At 36.8% G+C, this 14,809-nt stretch overlaps 2 protein-coding genes across 4 annotated transcripts; one reads left to right on the top strand and one right to left on the bottom strand.

Moving 5' to 3' along the window:
- The first annotated feature begins 1,065 nt into the window (after positions 1-1,065).
- Positions 1,066-11,541, top strand: zfat (zinc finger and AT hook domain containing). 3 transcript variants are annotated; one of them, XM_081388951.1, is made up of 16 exons: positions 1,066-1,566; positions 2,626-2,787; positions 3,292-3,555; positions 3,644-3,820; positions 3,901-4,054; positions 4,539-5,857; positions 5,945-6,177; positions 6,255-6,339; positions 6,417-6,566; positions 6,648-6,821; positions 7,529-7,617; positions 7,709-7,847; positions 7,951-8,075; positions 9,187-9,307; positions 9,388-9,536; positions 10,592-11,490. In XM_081388951.1, the coding sequence occupies exons 2-16, from the start codon at positions 2,643-2,645 to the stop codon at positions 10,820-10,822; spliced, it is 3,555 nt and encodes a 1,184-aa protein (XP_081245077.1). In that variant the 5' UTR covers positions 1,066-1,566; positions 2,626-2,642; the 3' UTR covers positions 10,823-11,490. The 3 variants fall into 3 exon arrangements, with proteins under 3 accessions (XP_081245077.1, XP_081245076.1, XP_081245078.1); XM_081388950.1 differs by having other exon boundaries at positions 1,460-1,687; positions 10,592-11,541; XM_081388952.1 differs by lacking the exon at positions 1,066-1,566 and adding an exon at positions 1,746-1,767.
- On the bottom strand, positions 11,062-14,167 carry rbfa (ribosome binding factor A). Its single transcript, XM_081388953.1, has 7 exons — positions 13,666-14,167; positions 13,544-13,574; positions 13,194-13,358; positions 12,352-12,464; positions 12,183-12,267; positions 12,001-12,074; positions 11,062-11,930 (listed from the first exon to the last, which is right to left on the bottom strand). Exons 1-7 carry the CDS (start codon positions 13,866-13,868, stop codon positions 11,555-11,557), a joined length of 1,047 nt encoding a protein of 348 aa, XP_081245079.1. The 5' UTR covers positions 13,869-14,167; the 3' UTR covers positions 11,062-11,554.
- Positions 14,168-14,809: the final 642 nt, after the last annotated feature.

The following is a 14,809-nucleotide window of genomic DNA, read 5'->3' as shown; positions in this document are numbered from 1 at the left end:
CCTTTTCGAAGCAGAATGACTTTTGCTAACTGTCAGTGCTGTATTAGACACAAGCAAAACGCCGTGCTGGCTCTTTAGATCGCTTTTGCGAGGGTAAAATGCAGTGCAGCTACGGCTTGTCTGTTTGCTTCCTCTTCACTCAACTTGGTAGCAACACAGGCTCACTTGGTGCAAGTTCTTCTTATTATTGTAACTCTTTTTGTACGGTATATTGTAGCCGAGACTGGCTTAAAAAGCACCGATTTTCTTATTCCCAAACAGAGAAACAAGGTTGAGCCAATGTCAGTCTACAAATACGAGTGTTTTTAATTGTGTACTCGGCTCGTATATGGCTGTTATTTATGGTGATGCTTATATGTAGAGACTGTACTTCCAGTTGTTGTTGTTTTTTTCGATAATAACTTATTTTAAAGGTGGAAAAATGACCTATATCGACTCGAACATGTTTGTGATTTGTTTTCATCAAATGTCGGTGATTAGACCGTGACACTGTTCAGATCTGCAAGGTCTTCATCCTCATCGCGGTCCCTTTGTCATTGACGTGAAGGAGAGAGGACCTTTAACTTTCACCTCGGCTTTTGCTGTATTTTCATTTCTCATGAGGACTGTAGAGGGCAGCAAAATCAACATACACAGTTTTTTATTGCAGAATACATTTCCATGGATTTCGTAGATTGGTGTAATTTGCATTCGAATTAATTATATTTATTTGCATCACGTTATTTTTTTTTATATGCTTTTAACTGGTTGTTCGTGCCTGTAAACATCCCCGACTGGAAGCTGTGCGTATTCGTAAAACAAGCTTTCAGTTGGATGTTTGCTGCCATCGTCCAGTTCTTTCGTCTTGTTCTGGAATCAGTGATAATATGTGTGTGTCATCAAACATTACTGCGTCCTAAATGTTACAACTGAATTATAACTTCACAACAATGAAAAAATTAACATACCATGTGTCATCTGGATCTATTGATGTTTTGTGTTGTAATATATTCCAGTATAGTCGTTGTAAACATCCTACACTCAGCTGTATTCTGTAAACGAGGCTGGGAGGAGGGTGTTTGCTGTGACTGACTGGAGCAACTTTACTGAATTGTGAAACATGAATGCTGAAAGAAGGCTGAGGCTGTGATAGAAGTAAAATTATGTATCTTTAATCCCTGTTGTTCTTTATTATGAATTTAGTTTTACCCAAATAAACGCATTCAATTCTCTTTCATGTTTATTATTATAGCTGTTGCTGTTAATTAATAATATTAGCCTAATTATTAGTGATTTAATTAATTCTCAGGTTGAGGTGTCGAGTTGCTATCACTGACCTGTGGTTGCTTATACACAATCGTATTCAGTGGTCTTTACTGTGTTGTTACCTCATTGTCATTGTTTATCATCATCAAGGTTTAACTCTTGTCTTCAAAAATGTCTGAATTACTGAAAACACAGAAGTGATCAAATGAACTCCGGGCAGCAGGTGGCGCGCGCTTCTTCATGGATACTTTTTGTGTGCTTGAAGACGAAGAACCATCCGCCATATTTGTTATCGCAGATTCGACAGAAACCTCTGCAGAAGTAATTTAAGTATAATGAATACATTTAAATTGCACTCTAGTAATAAAAACCAAGGTCAGAATCATTTTCGCGTGATTTTTACCTTTTACTGATTTAAAAAGAATGGACCCAGTACAAGCAGGTAAGCAAAAATATCATTATTGGGCTAACTGCGTTCCGAGGAAACGGCTCCTTTCGATGATAAGGAAACAAATAAATTAGGTAAAACTAGTGACTTAACCCAGCAAAAACTTTTGCCAAAGGATGCTTTATAAGGAAATTAAGATTTAAGTCTGCTGTTTTATCGTTCGTTGTTGAAATAACACCATTTTCAGCTCACTGCACTTAAACATCATCTTTTTTTTTAATGAAAACTGGTACCAGTGTCTAAGAGAAAAACACGAAACTGGTCTCGTGTTTACAAAAATCAGATGCCAGGGAATGTTATTGGTTCTCTTTTGGAAAAATTCACCTCTACACGACACTTATTTGCTATTGAAAATAAGTCTTGATATGCAGTTTAGTAACGGGTACATCAAATGTATTGTTACATGACATTTATTGCAACTTGTGAAAGATAACTATTGCAGATATTTGAACAACACAGTAATGAACTGATACTACACTGCAAATACCAATCAACAATTATAAATATCAGTGTTAATTAATAAATTCCTGATTTGAAAGAGTATAAAAATCAACTTATTTAAGCGCTCTTATTTTGAAAGGTCTCCCTGATGTTAGTGCATTATTACCCCAGTCAATTCCGCGAGGAAAGGTTGTTTACAGTGGAAACAATAAATAATTGGGGGGGAAATATTATTAGATATTGGCTATTAATTATTAGAGCCTTCTGTAATTTCCATAAACTGCTTAGTACTTTTGCAAGGATACATGATAAATCTTAGTGCTGTGGAAATTAAAAGCTAACCAAAATTTCTTTGTGTGAGAGACGTATTTCTGAAACTGTTTTAACAACAACAAAGCTACAAAACATATAACTAAAACGATAATTTCATGCATCCAAGATTCTTTAATTAACAGACTGAAGAATTCAACCATCTGTGTTTGTATTCACAGATGGTTCATCCGTCTTCATGTGCAAAATATGCAACTTGTTCTCTCCCAGTAAACCATTGCTTCTGTCTCATGTTATTGAGACTCACTCCAATGAAGGAGGTGATCCTGATACTTTCATTATAGCACTCAAGCCATTAACAACTCAGGAGCCACAGAGTTCAGGTAAGCAGCTTTAAATACAAAAATCACAGGTGCCGGGAACCTGCGCTGGGCATTATTAGAACCAAACACTGAAAATTAGGCCATTAGATAAAGGCCATTGTAACTGTAAGTTGGTTCAAGCTTGAAATTGCAATTTAGGCTGATTTAAGCTTAAAGTTTATTTCATAATGGCCTGGTTTCACAGACAGGGCTTAGATTAAGCCAGGATTAGAACTTAGTTCAATTAGGACATTTAAGTAGCTTTTATAAACGTGCCTTAGAAAAAAATATCACTGGTGTGCATCTCGAGACAAAACAATGGCACTGACATATTTTAAGATAATGTCAGTGCAAGTTGCTTTCAGTTAAAACAGCTCAAACATTCACTTTAGTCTGGGACTATCTTAAACCTTGCCTGTGAAACCGGGGACATTTGTTTACGACTGTAGTGTCTTACATAATGTGAAAAGAAAGTTGTTATTATTAAATCATTGGAAAATAAGAATGTATTTTTTTATCTCGCAGATGTTGTTGTGAAAAGAAAGCGTGGTAGACCAAAAGGTTCCACTAAGAAAGCCCAACCAGAAAATGTCCAGGAAAAAACATCCAGTCAGCAGGAGAAAGAGCCCACTGACGTTCCACCAGTGGCAGTAGCTGAAGAGCAGAGTGAGGATGGAAGTGATCTGGAGTGCAAGAAATGCAATCGCTTGTTCAGAAACAGGCGTCAAATTTCCAAACACATTTGTCTTGTGGGACTGAAAGAGGCTGCTGATGAAGAAGAGTATAATGGTACAAATTTATGTTAAAAATCTTAGAACTCTTTGTATTGAAATACTCTGAAAAGCCACAAGTTTCACCTGTCAACTTTATTGACTAGGTCATAATACCGATGCAAACAGAATCAGTGATGGAGAGGAAGACAAAGAGAGGACACCAAAGAAAACTCGAGCGATGCGGACAGATAAGGTGTCCAGTGCAAAGGACTCTGAAGTGCAAAGCGGGAACAAAAACCCTATTATTAGTGTGGTCCTTACTAGTCACGAGGCCATGCCTGGTGAGATATGCATGTGATGTCAAGTGGTCTAATAGTTGAGGGAAAGATTTAAACTAACTGTAAGTTTGGGTTTATTGCAGGCGCCTCTAAGATAGTTCCTATTGAAGCAGCTCCAGCTGAACTGTCCACCCAGGCCGATGAAGCTGCAGGTTCCCAGGAGGCAGCAATGAAAAGGGGATACCAGGAATATGCTATTCAGCAAGCAGCTTATGAAGCGCCCCTCAAATCAAACAGGTTTATTTTTTTCAAATTTAAAATGTTGACTTTAGATACACTAATTCACTAAGCACCAAAGGACAGAATACTAATATAGTAATTATACTGTTATTGCGTTACTCTGGAAGCATCCAAACAGTCTCACCATCATGTGACATCATTTGAAAACTTGGAAATATCAGGGAATTTTAAAATTATGATTTACAGGCCTAGGGAAGTCATGGAAATGAATCAAATCCATAAAAGTCATGGAAATTTCTATAGTAAATATAGATTTTTCTATTTATGTAATAGCTTGAAATGAGTATTTATTTATTTATTTGATCTACCTCTATAAAATGATATTTTTAAAATCCCTAACCAGTAATCATAACCAACTGAAGAAGTTATGGAAAAGTCATGGAAAAATGAGCAACTTCCTGTAGAAAAGTTGCTGCAGTTGTATTGATCTTGTGGAATTATTTGGTACATTATTATTAACAAATCACATCTGTCGGCACAGGTTAGGACAGACGCAGCTTAAAATCTTCACCTGTGAATACTGCAATAAAGTCTTCAAGTTCAAACATTCACTGCAGGCCCACTTAAGAATCCACACCAATGAGAAACCATTCAAGTGCACGCAGTGTGACTACGCCAGCGCCATAAAGGCCAATCTTAGTGTTCATATGCGGAAACACACCGGGGAGAAATTCAACTGTGACTTGTGCTCGTTTAATTGCCTCAGTAAAGGCCACCTCAAAGTACACGTGGAGCGAGTGCACAAGAAGATCAAGCAGCACTGCCGCTTCTGCAAGAAGAAATACTCGGATGTGAAGAACCTTCTTAAACACATCCGCGAGACTCACGACATGAACGACAAGAAAGTGCAGGACTCCTACGAAGAGTACAGCCTCCAGACCAGGGAGGGCAAGAGACAGCTTCTGTACAACTGTCAAATATGCGACCGCAAGTTCAAAAACGAGCTTGAGCGCGACCGTCACATGATGGTCCATGGCACCAAGAGACCCTTCGGCTGCGAGTTATGTGATCACGGCTCGACCAAGTTCCAAGCCTTGCAAGCCCACATCCGAAAGCATCCCTTCATATACGTGTGTGCCATTTGCCAGGAAAAATTTGTCAGCTCTGTGCGACTGAGGTCACATCTCCGAGAGTTCCACCCGGAATCGGATGAGCCCTCGGCTTTTGCAGACTCCATCAACTCAAGCTTTTGCTTGCTCAAACCCGGTGATGACATTCAGAAGGACATGTTAAATCAGGATGAGCTTAAGATCACAGAAGAGCTGTCGCAGCTCAACGCCCAAGAGCTGTTAACCACTGAAATTAGTTGCATGGCTCAAGAGGACCTTCAAACTCAATGCTCTGATAATATAGTGGTCGAGTCAGATCTTTTCGTACAAAACTCACAAGACGGAAATCCCATTGCAAATAGTATAAATGAGACAGACACATCTGCTGTAGAAGAAACACAAGAAATGGCCTGTGAAGATGTTATAAATACACAAAGACTTCAAGATGATCCGCTTAAAATGGAGCGCGGTGTGACCGAAGAGCAGAACCCTGCTCAAGAAACCGCACCTTTGACACCTGAAAAAGCACAAATGCAGCCCGAGCAGCTAACTTCAAAGGATACGTTTCCTCAAACCGAGGAAGAGGCGATTGTTCAACAAACTAACACTGATGAGGACTTGCTCAGTTCAGAGCAAGAAGAAATATCTGCTTTCAAGCAGATTATAGAGCAGATGCAAAAACGACAGCTTAACATGGAAGTGTTTGAACGGATACGGAAAGTGTACGGAGACCTTGAATGTGAATACTGCGGTATGAAGATCTAATCTCATGCTCTTTTTTTAAATAACATCTCTAACCCTAGACTTTCTATAACTCTCTGTAATGTTTCCTCAACAGGTAAGCTTTTCTGGTATCAAGTGCACTACAATACACATGTGCGAACACACACAAGAGAGCACCTCCATTACTGTTCTCAGTGCAGTTATTCCTCCATCACTAAAAACTGCCTGAAGCGACATGTCATCCAGAGACATTCTGACATCCTGCTGAGGTGTCCCTCTGAAGGATGCCAATATTGTACACCTGACAAATACAAGCTTCAGGCTCATCTCAAAACCCATTCGGACATAGTGAGTGCTGGTAATCTGTTTATTCTTGTGATATTGGCGAAATGGTTTCTTTATCAAATCTTATATCTCATCTTTAGGTCAAAAAAAGTTTCATATGTCCAGTATGTCAAGAGTCTGTGCCTGAGGACAAAGTTAGAGCTCATATCAAAAGCAACCATCCAGGTAAGCACAAATCAATCCCTCTGAAATGTCGCTCAAGAGCTCTGAATTACAGTAACGGATGTGCTGTGACTATATAGATGTGTCGTTGAACTACATCTCGGAAGCGTTGGGAATACGTGTACATGTGAAAGGAGTGATAGGGAAACGAGCTTCCAAATGCCCATACTGTGACTGTTTCTTCACAAGAAATGGGGCAGATCTTCAGCAGCACATATGGGCTCATGAAGGTGGGTTTTATGTCTTTTTCTTAATGTATTGTTGAACTTCTGTGCTTTAATGCACTTATTGTGTTTTGATTGCGTCTCTAGGATTGAAACCGTACAAATGTTCTCAATGTGATTATGCCTCAAGAAGTAAAAGCAACCTCAAAGCTCACATGAACAGACACAGTACTGAGAAAACGCATCTTTGTGACCTCTGTGGAAAGAAGTTCAAGTCTAAATGCACTTTGAAAAGTCATAAGCTCATGCACACAGCAGACGGTGAGACTCTTACTTTGACTGCATGCAATGTTATTTTGACTTGTGTATCTAGTTAAAGTCAACAAGACCTCCCTAATTTGACGAATGTTCGAGTGAACTTGGACAGGGTTATTAAACTAGGGTCTGGGGACTGCTAGAGGGGCCATGAAAAATGTACAAAATGTATTGTGACAGTGACAAACAAAAACCAAATATGCTTATAATTTTGTGTAAAATATACACTATTGTTTAAAAGTTTGGGGTCAGTAAGATATTTTTGAAGGAAGTCTCTTATGCTTACCAAGGCTGCATGCATTTGACCAAAAATACAGTAAAACAGTAATGTTGTGAATTATTATTACAATTTAAAATAACTCTTTTATATTTGAATATATTTTAAATGTAATTTATTCCTGTGATGGCAAAGCTGAATTTTTCAGCAGCCAGTCTGTCTTCAGTTTCAAATGATCCTCCAGGAATCATTCTAATATAATAATTAGTTCTCAAGAAACATTTTATATTGTTATACAGCTTAATATTTTTTGTGGAAACAAAAGATTTTTTGATGAATGGAAAGTTAAAAAGAATAGCATTTCAGATGGAAATCTTTTGTTACATTATTAATACTAAGTAAACATTTTCAGAATGAGAGCAGGAAACTTACATTAAACGTCAGCTGTTTTATTTTTTTCTGTAACAATGCATGTTAATTTTTTAATATTTTGTAGGAAAACAGTTCAGATGCACTGAGTGTGACTTCACTGCTGCACTGAGACCGCATCTCCTTCGTCACATGGAGCAACATGCCTCTTTCAAAGTAACACCACAAAAGGCTTCTTTCTATTTCTGTTCTATGTTGTCATGTGTCCTACAACCATCACCAAACCACAATTTTTTGCCTTTCACAGCCTTTCCGTTGTGCACACTGCCATTACTCATGCAACATTTCAGGCTCACTGAAAAGACACTATAACAAGAAGCATCCCAACGCACAGTACATCAATGCTGGAACGGGGGCGTCCACTTCTGAAACTGTCACAGAGCAAGGCAAGTCCTTCCTCATCAGAAACTACCTTAATTATCTAATATATACAATATTGCCTCAAACTGCTTCAGTAATTAAAAAGTGTGTGTGTGTGTATGTTATCAGGTGGAGTCAAATGTCCTGTGTGTAATTACGTTTATGGCACTAAATGGGAAATGAACAGACACCTGAAGAGCAAACATGGCCTCAAAGTGGTGGAGGCTGACAGTCTGGGTCTGAATCAGTGGGAGGTGAGTCTCCATTACAATTACATGACATGTTAAATTTAGTAAAGTGAAGTCATATTTATTAATAAAATGCATAAACAACAATAGAAGTCCCACAGTGATAACATTTAATAATGAATAAAATATTCAAATTAAAGGTTTAGTTCACCCAAAAAATGTAAATTCTGTCATCATTTACTCACGCTCAAGTTGTTCCAAACATGTATGAATTTCTTTCTTCTGCTGAACACAAAAGAAGATATTTTGAAGAATGTTGGCAATCAAATAGTTAATGGGCTTCAGTGACTTCCATGGTATGAAAAAAATATGGGGGGACATTCTTCAAAATATCTTCTTGAGGGTCAGAATTTTCATTTTTGGGTGAACTATCCCTTTAAGTTATTTTTAATGAAACCTGAGAGGTTTCTGTCCCTCCATTGAAAGTCTAGGTAACCAAAACTTAGAATATACAAAAATATTATAAAAGCGGCGTAAATTGAATCCATATGAGGTCTTGGGAATATATCCGATTACTTTATATGATGAACAGGTTTAAGTTAGGCCTTTATTTACAGTCTAAACAGTGATCGACACACATACATAGAGCACACCACATATGGTAAACATGAAGCTCTAACGTGTGTGTGATGCACAAGAACCAATTAGATTTGTCCTAGTGCGTAACGCACACACGATCTTCCATGTTAGCCTTATGTGATGCACTCTGTCTTTATATGTGAATAAAAGCCTAAATTAAATCTGTTCATCATAATAAAACACATATAAATAATATCTCTTCAGAAGACTTGTATTAAATCAGTGGAGGGACAGATATCTCTCAGGTTTCATTAAAAATATATTAATTTGTGTTTCGAAGATTATGGGTGTGGAACTACATGTGGGTGAGTAAATGATGACAGAATAATAATTAATAACATATTTAAAAGTTTAGCTTAAAAAAGGCAAATTATTGGAGCCGAGACACTTAAATTCTTTGACTCTGACATTCATAATACAGTTTCTTACTGATAAACTGGTGAATGGTTGTTAAATTGCCTTAATTCATGACATATCCCTAGCATTCGAATTAAATGCCACTGGACTTGATTCTGATGTTATCGGTGTGTTCATTCAGGTGGTGGAGTCAGTAGAGGAGCCGGCCATGCAGTATCTTCATATAGCCGAGACCGAGGATCCTCAAGGAACTGAGACTGCTGTATCCGCCCTGCAGGACCTGCGCTTTAATACACAAAATGGTCAGAAACAGTTGCTTCATTTCTGGAACAATGGATTCATTTCTTTAAAGTTCATTTCTAAACTCAACTTTTGTGCTCAGGTGTTGTGTCTGCGGCAGCGGGAGACAGACTAGACCCGGCATCTGTCAACATCCTCCAGCAGATCATTGAACTGGGCTCAGAGAATCACGATGGCACCGTGGCTTCGGTGGTTGCCATGGCTCCCGGTACAGTTACTGTTGTAGAGCAGGTATGTTTAATATGCACATTCACTTTTATGGACACAGTAATGCCCCTACCTTATAACAATATAATATACGTGTGTTATGCGATTTGTATACTGTATGAATTTAAAGGGCTCAAAAAATAGGCAACTGATCAAAAGTTTGGGGTCAGTTCAATTGTTTTCTTAAATACTTTATAGGACTCGTTAAGTTTTTATGACAGTGAAGTCATTTATTGTTACAAAAGATTTATATTTCAAATAAATGTTGTTCTTTTTAACATTCTATTAATCAAACAACCCTGAAAAAATGGATCAGTTTCCAGAAAAATATTAAGCAGCACAGTATTGTGAATATTGATAATAATAAATGTTTCTTGAGGACCAAATCAACATATGAGAATGATTTCTAAAGGATCATGTGACACTGAAGACGAGAGTAATGATGCTGAAAATTCAGCTTTATCATCACAGGAATAAATTACACTTTAAAATATATTCAAATATAAAAATAATATTTCACAATACTAATTTACGGCATTTTTTTATCAAATAAATGCAGCCTTGGTGAGCATAAGAGACTTCTTTCTAAAACTTTTCAATGTTAGTGTGCATGTTTTATGTTTTTTCCTGAGGTTTACTTATTTTTTTTAAAAAAGATCAACCTAAACTGTCATTTTTTAGTTTTCTCTTTGACCTTTAGAATTAAACAGTCTAATATTTGCTCCAATCATTTTTTCATTATCCAATCATTGTCCTCTATTATGCTGAAATGCGCCACATAAACCTTTAAAGTCAGACTGAAGTGTTCAGGGGCCTTGTAAAAAATAAACTTCAGCTGCTCGTTTCTAACATTGTATTTAATTAATCATCCAGTATGAATCATTGACGTGTGAAGGTGGACAGTCATGTTAAATTGACATCAGGCATTTTTGCGGTTTCATTGTCAATAAATGTTCTTTTTGGACTTTATGGCGTGTTTTCACTCTCTAGTAGCTTTACTCAGTCTCAATGAGAGAAAATTTGACTCTTCATGAAAGCAGCTCATTTAATACTAACCATGTTCTATCCCATCATCCTAGATGGAGGAGGAGGAGCCACAGACCAATCATGCCATGATGATCCAGGATGCACTTCAGCAGGCCACAGTGGGCCTGGCAGAAGAGCACCATCTAGTGGTGTCCTCAGATGACATGGAGGGCATTAAAACTGTTACAGTGTACACTCAGGGTGAAGACGCATCCCAGTTCATAGTCTACGTTCAGGAAGCAGTTCAGGAGGCTGTGCAAACTGAGGAGACCACCACAGTATAGAGAATATAAAGACCATGCATAAAGGGTTTTAAAACTACTAGCTGTTTATTCCCTTTTGTTGTCGTTACTCCAGTCTTTAACTGACTATTGCAGTCATACCTAGTTTAGTTTATAGGGACCCATCTTGTACAATTGTAAATAATCTAAAATGAACAGTAGCAATGAATACAATGATGACACCTGTAGTCATAGCAGTGTGCTTTCCTGACTGGGAGTAAAAGGTCTTTAGTCTTTGTAAAGATCATGACACCTATTCACAGTAGATAAACCTTGTCACATGTGAAGCAGAAGCTATTTTAGAAATTATTTCCCGCCCCCCATACTGCCATATCCTGCAAGAGTTACTGTGTGACTCTGACCTTCTACACACTTTTTATATAAGACTCCCATACAGTGTATGGCTATCACAATAGTAAACGTGCTATTTAATGCGTGGTGTTGAGTGTATTATTGACACACTTCATTGCATCATTTCATAACTGATTTAAAAAAACTCACTTTAAAGCTGTGTACCGATACAGCATCACGTTCGAAAGTTTAAGGTCTGCTATATAACCATTTACTGGTTTCAATTGTATTTAAACCACTTTACTGTATTACATAGGAACACCACTGGAAAAAAAAAATCAACTGATCACCTGTCAAAATATACACGTTTACTTTTTTCCAAAGCTTGAATGTTTTTATTTTACAGACCACACTAAACATTGCAAGTGACCAAAAGATCTGATTTCAGTGTCTCTTGTCTTCCTCTTCCATCAGCTCTGAGAGCTGGCTATCCACCAGGCTGTCCTCGTCACTGTCCTGCTCCTCTTTATCCTCTTTTTGAACGCTTCTGGACAAGAGGAAATCCTTAGGAGTGATGTCATCATCCTTCATCCATTTAGATTTCTGTTTCTTTTTCTCTATGAGTTTCTGCTTCCTAATATCTGCTAGTGTGTCCAGCTGCTCTTGTGTTAGTCCTCCTGCAGCAGGACTCTGTGTGAGAGAGTGTCTCGCCCCCTTCACTCGTTTATAGGCTTCAATCTGTTTGTGCAGAGCGTCGTGATCGACACCAAACAAAACGGGTCTTTTCTTGTCTCCAGATTCTATGGGCTGCAGTTTGGCCCTTTAAAAGATCAAACTAATTAAAAGTGAATTCATTCATTAAAAAAAAGGTTTTACTAAATAATTCTTACCCGATATCGCTGACGGATAAATGTAAATTATTTTCATCTGGACCAAAATCTGCTTTCTTGAGAAGGTTTTCAATCTGATTAAGGATAGGACAATAACACACACACAAATATTATCTATACCATTTACAAAACTCATGCACCGCTAATATATGAATATTAATTATTGATATGTTATCTGTTACCTCAGTGATAGCAGCATATTGTTTATCTCTGATGAAAATCACAGGAGGAACACAGCCAAGGATTTGGTGAGAGATGAGAAGATGCCTGAAAAATAATATTAAAAACTAAATGATTCCATTACCTTCAACTTGTTAAACCAAAGTAAAATAAATTATGAAAAAGACATACCGTATGCGAGGTGCACATTTGTCTAAAGCCTGCTGAATCTGGCTATCTTGCTCTGCCGACAGACTTGTCTTCCAGTATATTCGACATGCAGAGAAATCGGGTGGTAGTGAAACCTTGCATGGACAAGGAGACATAGTTTAGGGCAGAACTGAAAACAACATTTTTGAAGAAATTAAACATTTGTGTAAATAAAGAGAAATTAAAATTCTGTCATTCTGAACATAAAAGATATTTTGAAAAAAAAAAATTCTCCTTTCCATACAATGGAGATCAAGTTGTTGTATTACTGACATTCTTCAAAGTATCTTTTGTATTCCAAAAGAAAGTCATACAGGTTTAAAACGACATGAGGGTGAGTGAATGATTTTGGTGTAAATTATCCCTTTAATTATTGAACATATGAGGTATAATTAAAGTGATAGTTCACCCAAAAATGAAAATCCTGTCATCATTTACTCACCCTCAAGTTATTCCAAACCTGTATGAATTTCTTTGTTCTGCTGAAAACAAAATTAGATATTTTGAAGAATGTCAGTAACCAAACAGTTTTGGGTACCATTGAATTCCATAGTATATATATATATAAAAAAAAAAAAATATATATATATATATATATATATATATATATATATATATATATATATATATAATTTTTACTCAATTGTGCCAAATACTGTTTGGTTACCCATAATCTTCAAAATGTCTTATTTTGTGTTCAACAGAAGAAACTCATACAGGTTTGGAACCACTTGAGGGTGAGTGAATTATGACAGGATTTTCATATTTGCCTGAACTATCCTTTTAATGATGGCACAGAAGTTAGAAGGAAGAGCACATCCTACTTTGGAAATCTGTACATTGTAGGCACTGATCTCTGCGTTGACCTCAAAGGAGCTCAGTAAGTCTGTCACTGCTTTGTAGATGATGTTATTCAGAGTCCTGACACGAACACTGTCCTCTTTATTTCGCTTTGATGGTTTCAGAAAGCCAGGCTGAAGCGCTGTGGCCTGGGTGAGCAAAATATGCAAAAGACAAGTATGGCATTGTAGAGATAATGTGTTCAGTCATTCTGCCAACAGAGTAAACGCAGCTTTATTGCTACCTTTTAATATATATATTTTTAAAAGTATACAATACTGAAAATTAAAGTGAAGTAATTGAAAAAAATATATATATTTGGAAGAATTCTTACCTGCACAGGAGATTCATACCACTGTTTTCTCCTGTAAAGAACGATCATGTAACTCATGCGACTTCATAGTAAGCGTAACTTTTTTATTTTTTATTTATCAATTATACAAAACAGCGACTCACTTCTTTTTGGCCAGCATCTTCATTAATTTACTGCCTCCAGACAGACGGGTTGAACTGTGAATGCTTCTTTCTTTAAGCATTACAGACCACGACAAGCACTGTGTCTCATGTCGTGTTGTCATTTTACAGAACATGCTTGTTAGTGAGGAATATCGACTGAATGCGCATTCTTTATAGCAAAGAACTCTCTTCACAGCCAGCATGATCACTACTTTGGTGGTTTATCCTTGTCCTCACGCAACATCGACTACATTTGTCTGAAGGCTCTGGTAAGGGTGAAGTAATTGATCCAGATGGAGTCGATCGACGACGCTGACAGATTGTATTTATGACGTCGATTTGTAGGTGCAACAGTGCCCGCCTAATTTTGCTGCGGCTTTGGTTCTGGAAGGGTTTTTAAGATTTTTTTTACAGTCTATAATTATAGTCTATGCCATGAAACAAATCAACAAGCTACGAGGTGAAAAAACATCACAAACTTCGATTTGAAGCTAATATTTATATTTGAATCGGTGAGGAGGTGGAGATTTATCTGCAGAATCATGGGTAATGTAGTGCGTCACCATGAATTCCATTGTTGATGAATATGATTAGCCTATATAAAAAAAAAAGGTTTAAATAATGCAGACTGATGGCTTAAAAAAAAAAAAAAAAAAAAAAAACATACCATTGATTTACAATCTTATTCCTTATTGTCTGTCTTAAAGGTTTATAAGTTTCAAAAAGAATTCCCCCAAGGAGAAAATGAATGGGATTTTTACATCCATACCTCACCCGTTGAACTCTATTTGTTATGGCTCCCAGAATAGTTTCTCATAGGTATCATAGGTACCTATAGGTATAGGTATTTTTTATGTTTTTCAAATATGAATTTTGAAGCAGTTTTTAATAATTTAAATATGTTTACGAACTAAGCTATAATGGTTATAATGGCAGATTCCTCAAGCATCTACATTTACATCCTTGTGATAGGTGTATTTTTTATATAGTGACTTTTTAGCTACCATTTTCTTTTTTAGATAATAAATAAAAAAATCTGTTTGGCATGACTATGTAATGTACGTCATGTGTAGGAATAATTGACCAATTGAATATATAAAATACCAATATATATATATATATATATATATATATATATATATAT

The sequence above is a fragment of the Scardinius erythrophthalmus genome (genome assembly GCF_964197995.2).
Source record: "Scardinius erythrophthalmus genome assembly, chromosome: 16".
NCBI lineage: Eukaryota > Metazoa > Chordata > Actinopteri > Cypriniformes > Leuciscidae > Scardinius > Scardinius erythrophthalmus.
The sequence above is the reverse complement of the archived record's forward strand: the minus strand, read 5'-3'. Positions and strand labels throughout refer to the sequence as shown.

What these genes read in the sequence shown, in the direction of transcription:
- rbfa (XM_081388953.1), bottom strand. Translation starts at nt 13,868, where the DNA reads ATGCTGGCTGTGAAGAGAGTTCTTTGCTATAAAGAATGCGCATTCAGT. An exon ending in GGTATGAATCTCCTGTGCAG is followed by an intron (nt 13,359 to 13,543) that starts GTAAGAATTCTT and finishes TTGCTCACCCAG; the next exon opens with GCCACAGCGCTTCAGCCTGG. An exon ending in AATATGCTGCTATCACTGAG is followed by an intron (nt 12,075 to 12,182) that starts GTAACAGATAAC and finishes ATCCTTAATCAG; the next exon opens with ATTGAAAACCTTCTCAAGAA.
- zfat (XM_081388950.1), top strand. An exon ending in TCAGGAGCCACAGAGTTCAG is followed by an intron (nt 2,788 to 3,291) that starts GTAAGCAGCTTT and finishes TTTATCTCGCAG; the next exon opens with ATGTTGTTGTGAAAAGAAAG. An exon ending in TATCAAAAGCAACCATCCAG is followed by an intron (nt 6,340 to 6,416) that starts GTAAGCACAAAT and finishes GTGACTATATAG; the next exon opens with ATGTGTCGTTGAACTACATC.